The sequence below is a fragment of the Scatophagus argus genome, chromosome 6, assembly GCF_020382885.2.
Source record: "Scatophagus argus isolate fScaArg1 chromosome 6, fScaArg1.pri, whole genome shotgun sequence".
NCBI classification, from domain to species: Eukaryota; Metazoa; Chordata; class Actinopteri; family Scatophagidae; genus Scatophagus; species Scatophagus argus.
In genome coordinates, this window is record NC_058498.1 from 15,364,136 (window position 1) to 15,384,064 (window position 19,929).

At 40.6% G+C, this 19,929-nt stretch overlaps 2 protein-coding genes across 3 annotated transcripts; both read left to right on the forward strand.

The window, feature by feature from the left end:
- Window positions 1–254: 254 nt before the first annotated feature.
- On the forward strand, window positions 255–3,428 carry LOC124060876 (cytochrome b-c1 complex subunit 6, mitochondrial). The gene is made up of 4 exons (XM_046392243.1): window positions 255–415; window positions 724–759; window positions 1,613–1,774; window positions 3,185–3,428. Exons 1-4 carry the CDS (start codon window positions 371–373, stop codon window positions 3,215–3,217), a joined length of 276 nt encoding a protein of 91 aa, XP_046248199.1. The 5' UTR covers window positions 255–370; the 3' UTR covers window positions 3,218–3,428.
- An 818-nt stretch (window positions 3,429–4,246) lies between these two features.
- Window positions 4,247–13,887, forward strand: LOC124060875 (fatty-acid amide hydrolase 1). 2 transcript variants are annotated; one of them, XM_046392240.1, is made up of 15 exons: window positions 4,247–4,823; window positions 5,957–6,070; window positions 7,483–7,623; window positions 7,797–7,930; window positions 8,142–8,348; window positions 8,454–8,494; window positions 8,588–8,712; window positions 10,058–10,183; window positions 10,298–10,395; window positions 12,059–12,158; window positions 12,278–12,321; window positions 12,436–12,475; window positions 12,558–12,666; window positions 12,865–13,010; window positions 13,284–13,887. In XM_046392240.1, exons 1-15 carry the CDS (start codon window positions 4,608–4,610, stop codon window positions 13,398–13,400), a joined length of 1,758 nt encoding a protein of 585 aa, XP_046248196.1. In that variant the 5' UTR covers window positions 4,247–4,607; the 3' UTR covers window positions 13,401–13,887. The 2 variants fall into 2 exon arrangements, with proteins under 2 accessions (XP_046248196.1, XP_046248198.1); XM_046392242.1 differs by having other exon boundaries at window positions 4,250–4,461.
- Window positions 13,888–19,929: the final 6,042 nt, after the last annotated feature.

The following is a 19,929-nucleotide window of genomic DNA, read 5'->3' on the forward strand; positions in this document are numbered from 1 at the left end:
GCTCTGCAAGTTTTCACTCGTGAATTTAGGTAAGTCTTAAACGAGACTACGTCACTAACGCGACTGTTGGGTGTCGGCTTTCTCATGCTGTCTTACGCAGTTTTATGACAATTTTCTTTTGATTTGGAAATTTATTTTTAAATTGACTGACGTCATGTGTGTAATCAGTGGTGCGATTCAAAACTGTATTTGTCTCTCGCCTTTAATTCCCATGCATACCTTTTCAGAAATTACGTCCAGTTTTGTCTACCGGAAGGGGAGGGACTTTGCTTGTCTTAACTTTCCGCTGTACTCGATTCCTTGGCGTGACCTGTCTGTGTCCTCCGATACTCAAGATTTGATAGCCGGTCATTTAAGGTCTAGGGAAAAAATGGTTTTTGAGGAGAAGATGATCATGAACGGAGAGCCCGATGATGTTAGTAGCTTTCCCCCATTCACTTCAACTCGATATACTATGTCAATAACGTTTGGTTATTTTAGCTAGTAAGCTAACAAGCTAGCACAACACGGCTAACTGAGCTAGCTAAGTCGCCACCTTCCTTACGTTAACATTAGCCAGCGTTAACAGTACCATCGTCGTTCAGTATGTGGAAGCTAATTTATGCAGCGAAATCTGCTTAATTGGTTAGATTGGCAAATCTTTTGAAGATGTAATTCATCCAATAACACTTGCTACTCATTGAAAGTAACTGATATTGATTTGGTCATTTACGACTGTTACAGGAGGAGGAGGAAGAAGAGGAAGAGGAAGAAATGGTGGTATGTTCATTGTAGACCTACATCAGAATGAAAATATGTGTACTGCCTCTTTGAATTAATTTGAGATTATGCATTTGATCACAAATCTGACTGCCCTTTTTATTTGATTGACATGTTATTAAATATATCACATCATATATCATTTTGAAGAAGCTAGAAGAATAAAATATTAAACTGATAAAAATGAGAACCAGAGGGGTGTGAGAAAAGTGTTGGACAAGCTGTGGACAAATATTTAGACCTCATGTCTTCTTGGCTTCCCCTCACATGACTAACAATAACCCTCCACACACACACAAATCATATCTGTAAATATTAATAATATATATCTTTATTTTTATAATATCTTTTTGGAACAGTATTATGTATCTGATATGTTTTTGCAGCAGAAAGTGTAATTTTCCACATTATAATTATGCAAGGAGAAAGTCAAGATTTTAATAAACAGAAAATGTTAACTTGCAGCAATTCATGTGAAAATAACCCTATAGTGTTCTGCATGCATCTTTCTATACAACAATGCTCAAAAATTGAAGTGTAGGAACAAGGAGAAAATACATTTTTGAGTGAAGGGGAACTTTAAGAAGTGAAAGTTGGAAGTTTTTGGTTTTCCTCTTTGTGCATAAGTTATGTCCTCTGTCACCTGCTGCACTCATACACTTGGTTACCAGTTTATTAGGTAGGTATTTATAGTCACTTGACAGGCTGTAGTTTGTGGTGATATTGTTTAGATTTAGTTTATCCTATGATACCAATAAGACTGATTGTACTGTGGATTAGCTGCTGGATATGTCTGTTGTTAAATGACATTCCTCAAGATACATATTCTGAATGCTGCGTATTCCGTTAAAAGGATCCTCTTGACTCAGTGCGACAGAAATGTGAAGAGGCGGAGCACTGCATTCACACTCGGGAGCGTCTAGAGGAATGTGAGACCAGAGTTGGCTCTCGGTCTTCAACAGAGGAGGATTGTACTGAGGAGCTCTTTGACTTCCTGCATGCTCGGGACCACTGTGTAAGTGTGATATTTGTCAACTGTACCAAAGAGAAAGCAGAGGTGGTCACAAAGCCCACAGCAAACCCATGCACATGAAAAAACAAGCATGTGCATGTGATAAAAGCATACAGAACAGTATTCATGAGCACTTTGGCTCTGTATGCACAAATGCAGCGAGTAAGGGGCAGAGGAGGGGGGGCACACTGACTGTTGTGTTCTCTCCTGTCCTCCGCTCTCATTCAACTCATATTCATGGTAACAGGAAAGTAAGATCACTTGAGATGCATACGCTGGTGTTCATCTTGCATCTGCATGTTTGCATAAATCAGCTGCCCTTCATTCACTCAGATGGATTTTTCTCTGATTAACATACCCACATCTGCAAAGACATTTCACTAGTAGCATGGATTTTCAAGCTGATTTCTTCATTGTATATTGTTGTTGGTGATCATGTCAACGTTTCAGGATATTAAACGAATCAAAAGAGTTAAGCTGCTGTGCCATCTCTTTTAATGGAGAGATGCTTCACCCTACTTAAACCACCTGCTACTCATCTTTTATTAATGTACACATGTAAAAGGCAGTCCACTTACTGCGTTAGCCACATCATGTAATGAATGTAAACAATGAATATGGCTATTGTTAGTACTTGCAGCTGCTGAGCTGGATTGTTAGTGTGTGGAAATTTTGGCTGTACTTTCTGTGCCATTCCTCTGCAACTAGCTCATTAAAAGCTTCAGCAATATATCCACCTAGACCTGTGGAAGACTCCGGTCATGTGGAATGAGGGCACAGCAGGTGCGTAGATAGCCAGGCCAGCCAGATAGTTTTTCCTGTCATACAATTTGAACCCAATTACTGAAGTCACTTTGTACTGCTGCTGTTACATTCTGGGAACTCATAAAAACAGTCTTGGACAAAATGTGAATGTTGAAGATTATTGCTTGGGCAAAGACTCCTGACAGTAAAAATACTTGATTATACTTTTGATGTAGGTAACAACAGTCTATTTAATCCTAAATACAAGGTGATGAGTGCTTCATGTGCTTCATAGAAGATGTGGTGGAAATTCTCCTTTCAGCTTTCTAATGCCCAATAGCTCAGACTAATTTGTACTAAGGGACCAAACTGATTTCTAAACATGGTTTTATTTTACAGTGCAATGCAGAAAGCTTCACAGAGATGCAGTAGTGTGTCTCTGTGCAGAGAAGGTTAAAAAAAAAGCTTTTTAAATGGGATCACATATTATTCAATAACATAATGAATAAAGAGACTCAAAAAACTAGTGGTTTTAGTCATGCCTCTCCCATTAAGTTTTGTTATTATAGTGAACATCATAGAATCTATTAATTTACCAACCTTGTTTTTTAACATTGCCTGCACATGTAGCTTGTTTGCATTAATGAATGTCCTCTTGTGTTCCCCTAGGTGGCGCACAAACTGTTCCACTCGGTCAAATAAAGTCCTCCCTGATTGTTGCACCACTGCCTGATGACATTCTTCAAATATTGTGTTATGAGGAAAACTTGGTTTTAAATACATCCATATGTGGATCTGCTGTAACTTTAAATGTACTGTTCTATATCTGCTCATGATAAAAAAAAAACAACTAAGTATTTAACAATGTAGTCTGAGTCAATATTTCATTAAAGTACATGGCTCGGAAACCTTATCTTGTGCACAAAGTTTATTTACAATTAGAAATCCAGTAGTTTTGTAAATGATTCATGTAAACCCCTCGACTCCTGCACAGTCAGGATACAGAGTTTGTTCACCCTTTTTATAGATTTCATGCAGGTGATTACTATTATCATTATTATTATTATTATTATTATGCATGGAAAACAAGAAGAGGTGCTGTAAAGTGTTGGGAAGTGCAGACTTTTATTGCAGTAGTTTTTCAAATGAAAAAGTGATGTTGGAGACAGCCCAGCCCCAGTTAAACCTCCAAAAAGTGTGATGAAGGAGATATGAGCCTGAATACATAAGATAAGGCTTCAAAACCTGACCTTGCATCAACTTCATTATATTATCACCATAAATCCCATAAAAGTTTGTGAATGATTCTAGTGAACTCAAACCTCTGACTCATAAAAATGAAGATCCATTGTGCAACATTATTCTATGAACACCTGTAGATCTCATGCAGGTGATTACACATGGAGAACGAGGTCAGGAGCGTTTGACTTCCTGCATGTTCATATGGAGTAGAACGATAAAAGAAACCCCAACATTTCAAAAAGCAAAGCCTTAAAAATGGTACTGGTTCATGCCAAATACTCTGTGATCTACCTGATGACAGAGTTGACAGTTAACCCATGGCTGTACAGCAAAACAGTCTGGGTTGTTTCACTGGCATGACAGAATTTTTCAGAGCTCCAATGATTTCAGCACACTCTGTCTTCAAAGAAATAAATGATCCCCACATGGACTTTTGCCCAACATACACAAGGAAAGCTTCGGTGCTCACAAATATGCTATGAGTGAGACTTATGTCTGGGGTCAGGATCAGCTTCCAGCCTGATATTGACATGGAGTCCAGCAGCATCTGACGTGTGACACTGTGGAAGAACACCATCACTGGCGCCCTCTAACGTACAAGTGTTGCTGCTGGGGTTAAAGTACTCCACTCCTCTGTCCTCAACTCTGTCATCTCCGGCGGTGTTCTGGTCGGAGGCGACACGGGGCAGGTCACACAGTGAGAGGTACTTGAGTAGAGCTGGAGGAGGTCCAGCACGAATGTGTTCTCAGACGCCTTAACCGCATCCACACGTGTTGTCTCAAAACGTGTGACGAGTTCTCGTTAGCCTGAATTAGCCGATCTCGTACCGCTAACGTTAACGGGGGAACCATGGAAAACGTAAGACAGTTTCTTCAAGGAGTGGAGCATGAAAACTGGACAGCCGCACTGCTGACAGGTGGTGCCTGCGTTGTGGGAGCTCTGGCGGTGCTGGTGCTGAAGGCTAATAGAAACAGAGAGACGAAGAAAAAGATAGAAAAAGCCAGAAACCGCAGGGATGATAGCCTGCAGGAGGCCAAGGACCGTGTCACCCGGTACAAGCAGTCGGTGAGAGAGGCGATCTGTTGGGAGGGCTTGGAGGGGAGAGTTGAAATGATTTCGCTTTCTTAATTGGGGTTTTGAAGCAAAGGACAGATAACTGAATGGCTTTATTAGGACTAACTGAATCAGATAATGTATGTAAATTGTTAATGTAGATAGCTTGGTACTTCATCAACATGACATGGGGCTGTGTTTTTATTCAAAGAGAGGTGAACACTGCAAATACTTACATAAATGTGTGCGACATATACATAAATGTATAAAAAGTTTGACAAATGACAAATGTTTATCCTTAAGCTTCTGTCAGGTTACGAGAACATGAGTAAAATATTGTAAAACAACTGGTAACCTGTTAATCGTTGTTTCCTATTGTTTAGTTTTAGCTTTTTCTGGCATTTTCTGCTCTTTGAACATGTCACAGTAGTTAATGCAAACACAGTGAAAACAAAGAAGTGCAGAGACACCATGTCCGCTGTCGTCACAGTGTCTGGATGTGCAGAGTTTGACGCATGCTGTATTCACATTTAGTAGGAGACATCTTGCATGCATCCATCCAGCAGATAAATTGCAGGTTATAAAAAAATCTGAAGTGTGACTTAATAGCACACCCTGCTGACCATGCAGTCAACAGACACAGACTTAGAGAAACAGAGAGGTTCTGAAAGTAGTTTGTGAGTAAGCTGTAAATATTTCACAAGCTGAATTAACACACAAACTGTAATAGTGAGTAATTCTTTGAGAAGATAATCCATCCGTGTGACAGGTGTGCCATATCAAGATTCAGATTAAACACCATAATTATGGTCCTGGTCTGGCTGCTTTAAAATTGATGGTGGCTGAATTCCATTTAGCTGCTTTAGTGCCCTGATATTCTGTTAGTCTGAAGTGTTGAGCTGTCAGAATGAACAATTTATCAGTTATCACCTTGGGTTATGACATGTTACAGGGAAAATTATTCATTCATTAACTACTGACATTCCTTTATAAACAGTAGACAATAATCAGCTGATATTCAACATAATAGTTTGTGCAATGTTTGTCTTTGGTACTTTTAGCAAACTTTCAAAAGGGGTTATTCTTGCCTCATATTTGCATTATGCCGTAATGTATGTGTGTGTGTGTGTATGTCTGTCTTCTAGCATCCACTGACAGAATCTGGTCTCATCTTGTCGCTGTCCCTGTCTGAGTTGACAGAGAAACTGCAGGAAGGCTTGCTGAGCCCCGAGGATGTGTTTTACTCTTACATGGAAAAGGTTCGATACCCAACACCACACAGCTCAGCTCAGAATAACAATCATGGAGACAGATAATCAATTTGAACCTTCACTGAGACATCGCTCATAAAAGTTTGTGTTTGCGATCTGTTACTGACTTTCTACAGTTAGCTTCTCACGATGCTGTGGCACAAAGAAAAGAAGACCTGCATACACTAAATAGGATATTTTCTAAATGAACAACCTGCACACAGTGCTGGTACAGACGAAGTCATTGAACACAAACCAACACATTCATAATAATGTTAGTTTTTGTGCAGCCTTGGGTTGAGAATCTGATTGGAGAGTTTGTTTTAAACATGGCATTGAAAAGGCGTTGATACTTTTGACAACCCTACTTATGAGAAATCGACTGAATTCTCATTTGTGTGCTGAAACACATCCTTAGTCTTTAGACTGAGATGTTTCCTGCTTTGTAAAGCAAGTTTAAATGCACCAGCACATTTTTTTATGTCTATTTCTTTTGTCTTACAAGAAAAAAATGCATATTCCCAGTACTAAACAAAAGGCATTTGTTCAAACCGTTTGGCCCCCATTAACTTTCATTACTAAAATTACTACGTTAGTAATGAACTAAAAATCATTCCAAATACCAAATACCATACCAAATATTTATCTACTTGCTAGTATAATTCAAACAAAACTTTCATGTTTTAAGAAGCTGTTAGTTATGCAATGTTCCCTGAGGGAGATAAACAACCTACAACCCATAAATATGGAGGAATGTGTCCTTGGGAAACAAACCTGAAGAATTGCCAAATTGCCATCAAAAGACTTTCTACTACTAATCTAAACTGCACTTCACCAAGCTGAAAAGCAGTGAGGGACTGATCTATGTGAGCCTCCTTTTCCCTCCCTCAGGGAACACTGGTTATGTGCATAACCTCCAGTTTCCTTTCCGTCAGTACACTCAGTACACTACTTAATTATGGGGATATAGTGTTACAGCTAAAAAAAGAGGATCCGGTCCTGGCAGTTTGCTGGGCATTAGGTGTGGGAAATCATCTGTACAACCCAAGGAGAGAGCCGTTGTTTGGAAAGAGACAAAAAGCTTGTTTGTTGTCTGCGTCTCCCATGTTTGAACAATATATGTCCACTTTGCATGCACTGGAAAAGAAGAAGCACAGTACAGAAATGCTTTGATAACAACACCTTGGATAGGGAACAAACTCATCCACTGTCAGACAGTTTGCTGGTAAGGGTTCTACTGTGTCAGGTTAAGCAAGGTGAAGTCCAGGACTTCTTATAGTCCTGGGGGACGGCTAGACCTGGCCCACCTGCAACCATCTCATTGGCCTTGATAAGTGTTTTTTAATAAAGTTTCTGCATTATAATGACCAAAAGGGAATGAGTCTTTTGCACCTAAACCTGTCTGGATTGTTTTTCCACAGACTCTGGAAGTAAACAAAAAGCTCAACTGCTGCACTGGGATCTTGTTGGAGAGTTTTGACCAGCTGAAAACTGTTGCCTCCAAAAAGGAAGGTCTCTTGTATGGAGTTCCAGTTAGCATCAAAGAAAACATGTCATACAAGGTATTTTGTATTGACGTATTACCCATATCATCACATTACACTGACGGGGTTTTCAGATATGTGTGCATTCTTAAAATGCCTCAGCCTTACCGTGTGCCATTGTTGTGCTTGTGTCTCACACTCTTTCTCTTTCTCTCTTCCTCGTTTTCTCCTTTTTTATCATACACCACAAGAATCACGACTCTACCTGCGGTGTGGTCGCTAATTTGGACCAGCCTGCTCAGGAGGACAGTGTGGTTGTCAAAGTTTTGAAAAGACAAGGAGCCATTCCCTTTGTTCAAACCAACTTGCCCCAAGCCCTATTAAAGTAAATCATTTCTCAGTTAAATTATCATGAAGTTATATCATGTTGTCTCACGTTTCCCATGCTGGTGAACTAATGTAGTTTTGAACACAAAGTTAATATGTATTAAGTTACATATTAAGTTTATATAAGTTAATATATATTCTCATAGGTGCAAAGGCAGTGATGCTTTATCTGTTTTTTTGTTTGTTTGTTTTTTGTGATGCATCTCCAGTTATGACTGTAGTAACCCCATCTATAAGCAGACTTTGAACCCCCACAACCTTCAGAAGACGCCTGGAGGTTCTTCCGGTGGGGAGGGGGCTCTCATCGGGGGCGGAGGATCTCTTCTTGGCATAGGTAGTGATATAGGGGGCAGCATCCGTATTCCTGCGTCATTCTGTGGCATATGTGGCTTCAAGCCAACATCAGGCCGGCTCAGGTGAGTATCTGTCTTTCGGTCAGTTTTGTAGATGATTTCCATGATGATTTACGCTTTGCACTACATCTTTGCTATATTGAGATGTTTGATTTCTTTCTTTTTCAGTTCACATGGTTTAAAGCCCATTTTTCGTGGGCAAAAATCAGGTTAGTTACAATTGTTTTGTCATTTCCAACACAATGTACTACATGTTTATTTGAAAAAAAAAGGTCACTTTTTTATATTTCTTATCAAATTAGTGCTGTCATCTTCTGGACCCATGGCGAGAGACGTGGACAGTCTGGCTCTGTGTATGCAGGCTCTGCTCTGTGACTACATGTTTTCCTTGGACCCCACCGTTCCACCCATACCTTTTAATGCACAGGTGTGTCCGCTACAAAAAAAAAAAAAATCCCAAAATCTGTCTGGCAGGAGTGTCCAGCCAAGAAATAGTCTGTCACGTAGCATGTGGTTTTGTAGTATCCAGGAGAAGGTTCTTGCTTCAGCTATATATTTACCCTTTGTACACAGTCCAGGAGGGCAGGGGCAAACAGTTACACAAACATCTATTTGCATGTTGATGCTTGTGTCTGCTCCACCGCTCTTCAGACCTGACAAGAACTGCAAAGAAGAAGTGCAGTGCAGTTTAATTGACTGTTTTCATCACCGAGTAACAGCTCCAATGTAAATAAAAAGAATAATAAAATCTCTCACTCAGTAATTAGTAATTTAGAATTAGAATGTCTCTTGAAAAATGTGTGTGTGCCTGGTCTAATGTATGCGTGAGGTACACACATCCCCAGCGCATGTTCTTTCTTATACCAGTTTATGTGTGAGAAACAGCATACGCATGGGTTTTGTGTATACAGCATCTATACATCTGGCCCCAGGGTGGTATCAGTCTACTTATCTAACTCTCTGCAAGAAATGAATCGTGTGATTGCAGCTCTGTGGCAACAACATGGGAAAGTATCACAGAGCCCCTGTGCACAAAGCCATGTCCCTAATGAAATGTTCTTTCCAGTTTGTTGTGAAAGAACTTTACGGGCTTCAGTTAACCCCGGATTTCCACCCCAGCAAACAATTTGGAATAAACTGAAACGTTATCAGCAAACAACCTCATTAGTGCTCCTGCGGCTTAATGGGTACAACTCCCCACAGGCTGGAGGGAGAGCTTTCCCAAAGGAGTCGAGGCCAACTTATGTGCTCAGCTTGGCCTAACACAGACCTAACACAGCTCATAAGTGTTTTAGCTTTGAGAGTTAAGAGATCTGGAGTGACTGGTCATACCTGTTTACCTGCAGAATCAAGTCTTGCTCAGTTTTCCAGAGAAATGTTTGTGTGATTGTGTTTTCAGGATGTTGTCTCCTGTCTGTAGTTTACACCATAAATGTTCGCTCTTGGGAGATGTGCTGTGGCAATGATGAGCTGAGGTCGCCTACTTTATGTGTAGGGGCAACATAAAGGCACATTATTAGACATGTTTGTGTGAATGCATCATCATTGTTCTCGAAAATCTTGATCTGACGCTCTAGGCAGTTGGCACAGATCTGAATTTGTGGATTCAGCACTCAAACATAGAGGTTTTAACAGCACAGGATTAAACGGGCATATTTAAATCTGTGAATTAAATCCACGGTTGATTAAACTACATTAAAGCTGTAAGATAAACAGAAAGTCTCAGCCTCCTATCCGCAAATATTTATTAGTTGAAAATGTTTTGTCTTCAGATATACCAGAGCTCAAAGCCTCTGAGGATTGGTTACCTGGAGAGCGATGGCTACACACAACCGTCTCCAAGCATGGTCCGAGCCGTCAGAGAGGTCAAAGCTCTGTTAGAGCAAGCAGGGCACACTGTAAGACCGCACCACTCGCACACACACAAATATATGATGTACAGCCACATAAAACGTGATATGAGCCGTACGCTTTTATTGACTTTGTTCTGTCCCTGTCATTTGTGCCTGTAGTTGGTGCCGTACAGTCCTCTGAAGATCACTTATGCTGTCTCTGAACTGATGGTGAAGGGTATCATGGCAGACGGAGCCACATCCCTGCTTCAAAAACTGTGAGTTCAAGTTCCCTTTAAGATGACAGTTACTTAATCAGTGTAGTCACTCAGTGTCATGTAATTCAATTGATTATTGCACATAATTGACTTGGCTTTGTTTTGCTATTTTCTTTCACTCTCACTGCTCTTACAGTTTTGTTTTAGGGCTGGTCAGCACAAAACAGCAACCGATACTATTTAACGCTTGCTTGACCAAAATCAACACTAAAAATGGTGAATATTACATGACATAATACGCAGTACATGCATATTACATTAGTCAGGTGGGCAGAAACATGGCTACAGCTGAATAATGATATTGCTTCACAACTGCCTTAGCAGCTGTTCCATATATCAGCTGAAAAGGTGATGATATGTCGTTGTATTCTCTTCAGCGTGGTTCTCTTCACTGGTGGGGACCTACTTGAAAACAACACTACTGAGGACTATATAAGTGAGAGGCCAGAAATTCAGGTTCAAGAAGTTCACAACCGTCTAAAAGCATGGCCCAAGGCGTCAGAGAGGACAAAGCTCTGTTAGAGCTCAACTCCTTCAGCAGCAAGTTCAGAATTTCTTTCGACTTCTTCAAGCACTTAACCAATTTTCGCTTGAGAGCGCCTCAGGCCGTGCTTGGAGACGGTTGTGTGTAGCCATCACTCTCAATGGTCAAACCATCACTATCCTCACTATCCACTATCCTCAGCTCCTCTTTATTTATAATGCTAAATGCTGTATGAAAGAATAAGTGACAATGGATAACAATATACATGCAAAGATGGGAGGGAAGAAACATCTATTCAACTGCTTTTACAGCATTACTTTTGCAGCCTCTCCAGTTGAAACAGATTGAGTCAATCGTGCTTTTCTTTTCACGATAATATGGCCTCAGTTCACTATGTACAGAAGCAGTTCTTTTAAACAGCCCCCTCTGTCTGATGATAGTGGAACTGCATGGAGGAAACCTGTCCACCTGTCCACCTGTCCAGATCAAATATGCCTCACTGAAGCGTGCAAGTCAGTGCGGATCAGGATCAGAGTCAGACATCTGACTCAGGCATCTGCATTTAAAAGAAACGCAGTTACATTTTTTAAAGATAATTAGAATATTATATTAAGTGATACCAACACCATGAGAGATTGCTTCAACATTCATTCCATGTTTTTCTCGCGATTTAGTTTGATATTTGTATGTATTATGTTTATGTTGCAGTCAGAGACTCAGGATATTGGGGTATAATTTAATGTGCAGTAATTTTATTTCCCAGCTTCACAGTAAAAACAAAGGAGAATATTTCATAATTTTCTTTGCTGAAAAACTGTTGCAGGTTAATTACATACCTGCAAAACTAGCTGTGCTTTGTCTTCAGTGCTAATTGACAAATGATAGCATGTTAAAATAAAATGGTACACATATCTGCTCAGACTCAGTGTGTTAACATTGTCATTGTGAGCATTGTGAGCATATTAGCGATGTAATGTTTTTTAGCATTTAGATCGAAGCTCTGCTGGGCCTCCACAGCCTCAGAGGGCTGTGATATGAGTTTTTGTTTTTTCTGTTTTGCCTATGATCTGAAACCTTATTATACCTATCATTATACCTGTCTATCAGTGTAAACCATATTACAGCCCCTTTGAATAGATTATTTTTCTGTGCTAGTGATCTTTATTGTTTCTGTTTTAGGGAGGGAAGCCCCCTGGACCCCTGCCTCAGTTCTCAAGTTTTTCCTTACTATTTCCCCAAGTGGTTGAAGAAAACCCTCTCGTTCCTCCTCAAGCCCCTGGTGAGTTCTTTCCTTCTGTGACAGACATGCGTAATAAATCCTCAGGCTGAGTGAATATTGATAAAGTGAGTGATTTAATATTTAAAGTCTGTTTTATGTCATGTTTTTTTTTTTTGCAGTCTCCTCGTGTTTCTGACATTTTAAGTTCTCTCTGTGGAGTTGGGTGAGAAAGTAATTTTGAAGTTGACAGTTTGCATTTGAGGTTTGGCTACTCGCACATGGCATGTAGTGAATGAAAAGACAAAAGTCAATGATTCTTTCTCTGCCCTGTTTTTAGATCTGTTCCTGAACTGTGGAAGCAGCATGCTGCTGTTGAGGTACTGTTGGCTGTCAGTTAATGATGCCTGTCCATGTATGACCGCATGCATGTGAAAATGTATTCTCTTGTGTTTTCTTTAGGACTACATTTATGAAACGATAGCAGATTGGAGGAGATGCAACATAGACGTGCTGCTGTGCCCTGTCATTGGACCAGCCTATAACTTCTTCTACTGCGGCAAGGCTTCCCGTACGGTACCCCGAGCAGTTCTGCGTGTAATAACTGAAAGGCCATTTTTAAAGATTAGAGAGATATAATAGATCCATTTTGTCACAGCACTGCACATTATAACGCACGTGATTAGCGTACACAACTGCAATAATTGTACTTGTGTAAAGCCCAGTGTATCACAGTGAACAGCCTGTTCCTATTTTTTTGTCCTTCCAGATGCTGTCTCTTATACAATGCTTTATAATCTCCTCAACTTTCCTGCCGGGGTTGTTCCTGTTTCCACGGTGACAGCTGAGGATGAGGAGAAACTCAAGGACTACAAGGGCATTTATAAGGACAACTTTGACAAACTGTTCAAAGAGGTGAGAAACGTGACTTCACTTCTTACTTCATATTGAGGTTCTGGTCCTGTACCCCTGGGCCTGTTTTGTAACCTGTCCATGATACCATGAGGCCAGGCAGATTCCATGGTCCTGGTGTCTGCACTTATGTTTCTGCATATCAACCCCTACTTGTGTGTCAGGCCTTTTCTGTGATGCTTAGTAGAACTGTAGTTCCACAGTTGGCCAGTAGGTGGAGGCAGAAGACTGTGGTGGTTCTGACCATTCACTGACGGAGCCTGTGATTGTGTTCAGGCTGTGTCCGGTGGCAAAGGTCTGCCCGTGGCAGTGCAGTGTGTCGCCCTGCCGTGGCAGGATGAGCTCTGCCTACGCTTCATGAAGGAGGTGGAACAACTTGTCAAAGAGAGCTGAATGTAAGGACTGGGGGCCGAGAACTTCAGATCACATTTGCTTTGAATACAGACAGTGAGTGTGAAAACATGCAAAATAAGCCATCTGTTAAGATTGTAGATGTAATTATATACACATTTTTGCTTTTATTAAACATTCTGCTTTAAAATTGGGATTCTAACTGACATTCTTGGGCAGGCATGATTAAATAATCTTCATTTTATTTTTATTTTAAGCAAGCCAGTTTGAAATAAGCCAAGTGTTTGATCTGTTTTGTCACCTCTGGAACTGTTAGATATTTCACACAGTAAAGAATGAAGAGGACCTACTTGCTTTAGAAGAAATTAAGTTCCAGTCACCATTAGGCCACCAAGAGGCATCGCAAAGCACATGCGAAAAATGTTTGAAAATTTAGATTTATAATGAGTATGGAAGATAATGTTGTCTCATTAATCACACTTGTCTCTATACGAGAACTTTTAATAAAATGATTTCTCATATGAAGAACCACTGTTGTTATTTGTTTCCAAATATTGAAATTAGTTTTCAATAAATTACCAGTGAAGCATCCTGAACAGATCAGATGTGACCTTTCCTCTCTTCATCTGTGTCACCAGTTCACCACATTGAAGAGTGATGCATTTTTTGATGTACTATTTTGGGTTTGATATTTGCAGCTTTTAAAACTTGTCCAGTAAGCCCATTTTTGTTGTTTAATATTCAACGTGTTTATAAAGTGTGGTGCAACTTCAAGGCAACCAACACAGGTGAGGGAACAGAAATCTTTGGTTTGGGTTTTTGTTTTGTTTTTTTTTATTACCCTCTTCATCCTGCACCTCTCCCTCTCCATCACAGATGAGCACAGATCGTTTTCTTTCTTTTGTGAGTGATTTTTGTACTGATGCCATAGCAGGGAACAGAAAAGAGATAAAGGAGACTAATGACACATGGCGCCTCCATCTACAAGGCCAGCGCACCATGTCGTCATATTGTGATTACCCCGTGCTATTGTAAATATGTGTTTCTGTTGGGTTTACATAAATTTACATATGTTTTAAAACTCTCCTGGGATGGGAAACCATTAGGGACAATGTTAGTGTTTTCCATTACAATCACCCACGTTTGCACCGCTGTCTCATTGAATGGAAATGGCCGTGTGCGTGTGGTAGAGGAAGGAGGGCACATTAGGCAAGGAGAGGAGAGCTGGAATTGAGAGGTTGTTCTTAGCATTATCTGTGGCACATAGAGAGAGAGAGTGTGGCTCTCGCTGTGCCACTCAGTCAGGGAGCATTAAGCTTTAAGAGGCAGTGAAGAGACTCAGGTCTTCAGAGGGAACGTGACATTGTTCATAAATCCCTCAGGATCTGAGACAGAAGCAATGACAAGTACACACACACGTACATGCACAAAGTCAACCTTCGGATTGCTCCTTTAAAATACATTTAGGCTACCAATTACAATTTGGAATTTGTGTATATCAAACATACATAAAATCAATTTAAATGTGTTTATTTGTTGTAGCAAAAACATTACAGATGATCAAAACGCAAGTGATATTGTGCAAAAGAATATTTATTATTTATGAGAGGAAAAATGGTGAATGTCTGAACTCTAATTTCATTTACACAATACACAGCACAAGCACAACACACATGCATGTTATCTTTGTAAATGTGTAATACAGACGTGTCCGACTGTAATGAAAATGTTATTTGGGCCAACTTTCCGGCAAGGTACAGCAGATGAAATGTATCGTTTTCAGCTAACAAAGCATTTGCATTTTAATAAATGTTAATGTAAATTTTTCCTGGCAAAGGGAAAAGTTAACCTTCAACTCATGATGTGAAATCTAAGCTAATACATTGTTTTCTCACAGCATCCATTGTCCTTTTTCACTGCAGGGTATTTTGACATGTCACAGTAAAAAAAAAAAAAAAAAAGATGTCTGAATTCATTATTGCTGCTTCAGTTTTACACATGATCACATGATGATTTACTGGAACACGGAAATACAACTAAACCATCAGTGATGTGACCCCTCAGTGACCCCTGAGTACTTCCTGGTATAACAAGGTTTAACATGATATAACATGTTTCTCATTAAACAAACAACAGCAAGAAGACATTTGCAAGAGGACAGTCAGGCATCTCTACATATTACTACATATTATTAAGAGTTTAATCATTGATAATAAAGGAGAAATGGAACATTTTGGATTTGTACATATTCATATTAGTGTACTGTTATTTTTGGGAGTGTGTGCAAGTGCACATAAAAGCTAAAAAAAAAAAAAAAAGATATTATCTGGAAGGTATTTCTGTTTCAAATCCACTGAACTGATTGCTGCAATGACTGCTATCAGGACATTGAGCGAGCTGCAATAATTAAACTGCGGCCGACTGTTATGGTCCCAACAAACACTTCGCAGTTCATGACAGTGCTAAAATGAATGAAAGGGCATAAGGTGCCATTAATGATTTCAACATCAAATCCTTGTTCTGTGGACGTATAGTCGCACTGTTGATCCCACTTAGAATCAATGCCCATTTATGTTAGTTACTGGTAAATATTGCTTGACTCCAGTGACTCCAATCCACTAAGCCCCTAGACAATCTGGTGCATAATTTAATATTATTTTCTATGACTGACTTAAGTTATGTGACATTAAACATTAACTCTAATATCTGTAATATACAAGAAAAGTACATAAACGTAATCACGTATTCACGATGCTATCAGGATTTGACGTGAGAAAGTGCAATAAGTGTGAGACAGTTTAATGAAAGAGTTTGAGAAGTTAGATGAGGGCATCTGGCCAAAGCTCAGCCTGTTGTAATCATACAGCAGAACCCTGGCAGGCCAAAGTGCTCTTCTCATGTAACGTCTCATTGATAAGAGCAGCAAACACCTCATTTACAGGAACCTTAGACTATAAGATCAGGTACTTTAAAAGACATCCAAACACATTCAGACCCTGCCTGTGTGCCAGCAAATAAAACACCTTGATATCGCACCAACTAAACTAGGATGATTCTGTCTTAATGTCCCATTTCAGGGACCAAGGAGCCCATAGTCTTTATGGTTTCACAGAATTGCAGGTAGTAATGTTTGACACAGCAGGGCTCCTGCCTTTCAGATGATCAAAGTGACAAGTTCAGCCTGCAACCAGAGCCACTTACAGGAGACATCAAGAAGCAGCAAGATTGGCAGCTTTTAGGTCTTTGGTCCATTTCATCAGCCATTACTACCGGCAGAGGCGACGTGCTGCGGAGGACTAGTAGGAGGAGGGGAAGGCAGATTAACAGACAGCTGATACAGGTGTATAGGCGGTATCAAACAGCAGCTCTGTCAATACAGCAGGCTCCACATTTCTTCAGAAGGGGCTGGGATCCCCAAAGTATGCCCACGATTTCACTATGACAGGATTAACTGGGAGCTCCGTATGATTTTCTCAGATTCTGTGACTCAACAATTCAGTGATCCACATTCTATCGGCTTTAAAGGCCCCGTATCCCGAGTTTCAAAAGCTTACCCTCCGGACAAGGGACACTCTTTTTCTCCCATATAGTTCCGGTTTGCCTTTTTTTGCTGCATTCAGTTGTTCATGAACCCCCGCGTCCTCGCCAGCTCTCCCATCCTCTCTTCTCTGCACATCTGCTAGGTTTGAGTTTTCCTTTCTTCCCTCCAGCGCCTTGCTTGGCCCAAGGCCCTTATAGCCAAATTGGTTTACATTGGAGAGATAAATGCTCTGCAAATGCGCTTAAATACGTACAGTAAAAAATGCAGACAGTGCGTGTCAGGATTATCACCCAAGTCAGGGGGAGAAAGGAGAGCGTCTCTGTAGCACAAAGCTGGGGAGCCAGAGTGAAGCCTGCAGATATAGTCCGTCTCATCCACTTCTCAGGAGAAAGAGAGGAGGATTTAGCATTTGCATGCTAGTCTGTAATTCCTGGCATTATATAACTTGTCGCCAACAATCAAACTCCTGTGGTATTGTGAAAGTATTGTTTCACATGGGTGAGCAAAGTGTGGAGTTACACTCTTGGGGGGAAGGGGTTTTGGTAGCAGCATGGAGACAACTGGTCCAAGATGCATGGCAGAGACCACCCCACAAGCCAAGTCAACAACTGTTCTGCTAAACAACCTGAGGCCCAGCTACAGAAAGTGCACCTCAAAATACCCTCAAAGTATTCAGCTTAGAGCCTAAATGACTTGTCTGAACACAACACTGAAGCTATGGAAAGAAAAAAAAAGACAACAAAACAAATGTAGTCCCAATGATAAAGTCTAAGTCTAATTGACCACAGAAACAGTGATTAAAGAGGTTTCTTCCTTGCATTACTTGTATTTCTTTTTCTTCTTTTTTTTTCTCGCTTGTTAACAAGAAGAATTTATAGAGTTTATTTTTCTATTCTATATCATTTATTAATATATAGGATATCACTAGAATCATCCTTTAATAAAATAAACAAATCATAAGAGAGCCATTATTATGTCCTCAAAGGAACCTACAACCATATATGACACTCCTGCATATATAAGTAGATGTAGCATCAGGTTACAGAGGTCTCGCTTTGTGAAGACAGGTAGTGTTTTTACAAGTTGGATCTTGAAGATTTGGGAAAGCGCATTCCCAGCTGCTTCCCCACTGCTGCTGCAGCTTCTGCTGCTGTCGTTCCCTGAGGGACACCAAGCTGGTGTCCACATCGGCCAGCATCTGTAAAACCCCTCCACATGCTCTGCAATGGGGATTTGGGTGTTAAAACTTTCAAGAAAGACCACAGTCCCTCCCCCTGCCCCAAAAAGCCCCTTTTTCTCATCCCCACGACCTACCCCTCCCTCTAAATCAACGCCGTCCCCTCAGACCTCCCAACACAAAGCTCCTCAGAGCAAACCAGCACAGAAATCATAGCACACCATTCAATCATTGTTTTTTCCCCTCTCTCACCCCTTTTATGGTCCCACTAAAGGTTTTAGCTGGGCAGAGAAGGAGGGCTGTCACTGAGGAAACCTTAGCCCATTGATGAAGTGACAGGAGCTGCCAGAATATGATCCTAATCCTGTTTCCAGCATTCTTTTAGCCTGCTGGCATCGCAATTCCTCCACACATTCTCTGAGCTGTCAACTAGGAAAATCCCTCTAATAGCGCATTGCCCAGATACACATCAAAGAGCTCCTGGAAACCTTCAGCGGCTTAGCTGCCATAGACACACTCACACACACACTCACACTCTCTCTCTCTCTCTCTCTCTCTCTCTCACACACACACACACAAACACAAACACAGCATTCCCGTTAACTTCCAGCCATATGATTATTATGAGCACACAAAACCACTCTCATGACAAATTGACCACAGATTTAAATATTATACCTCAGAAAGGCCCAAAGGAGTAATGCACAAATTGTCTGTGCAGCCCTAAAATTATTTTCATACACTGTAACCTGACCCATCCTAAACCACCTACCCCTCTCACTTCCCTTTCTCCAGTTAGACAGTGATATAATCTTTATGGTCATGGAGCGAGGAAGTAGGAAAAGACCAGGAAAAAACAGGTGTCTGAACTTTGCTGACTCCAGGAATCCTTTCAGTCCCATTTTATCTCATTCTATTCTTACTTAATCCATCGATATCCCAACCCAAGGTAATCTTCTTATGGCAACGCATTCTGTTTCGGTGCAGCCAAACCTTGGCTGACAGGGTGGGGGGAGAGGGTAGCAGAGAGAGAGTGAAGGGTAGGTGGGTGGGTAGTGGATTGGAGACTCTTTAGAGCCTGACACTGTGCTTCAGTCATTTCATTTAGGATTAGTTATTCCACACTGGGTGAACAAGTGGCAGGTTTTCCCCTATGTGGTATGTAAACCTCACCATTGAGGCTGGTAGATGTCCTGTGTCTGAATTATTTACGGCTCATCAAGATGTCCTCAGTGGAGCATATTAACCAAACTTTAAATTTTTACTGTAAAGAGCTGAAGGCAACGAGTGCAGAAATCAAAACTGTTTATTAAAATTCAGGTTTCTGTCAGTCTCTCTCAGCGCTGTCAGCCATTCAGAGAGGAGCTGGATTTGGCACACCCTAAACTAATCCTTCTCTTGTTGCCAACTTTCTCTCTCTCAAGAAACTTTGAGAAAATGTGTTTTTTTGTGTTTTATACGTGTTTGGATGTTGGTTGCATGTGATTATTTCTGATACACAATCTGTAGAGCTTTTCTGGTCTCTCTCTGACTCACCTTTTAGCGGTCCAAGGTCCAACAATAATTCAGAAAGCCACAAAAACTTCTAAAAAAATACAAAACTGCCACCAAAGAAGAAGAAAACAGCGCTTTTTGTGTTATTCACACAGAATGTCTTTTCTCATTGACTAATTCTAGCACTTGTGTACAAGCCGTGTGTTTGTTCTCTTCTCACATTTTCATTTCTTGAGTCACTGTTTTACATCAAAGCTCCCGTTTTGCTTTGGAAAACGGTAAAGTGAGTCAATGTGAGTCAGTACAAGTATGTTTTCACGTTATATTTCAGAACAACGACACTGAGAACACAAGTCATT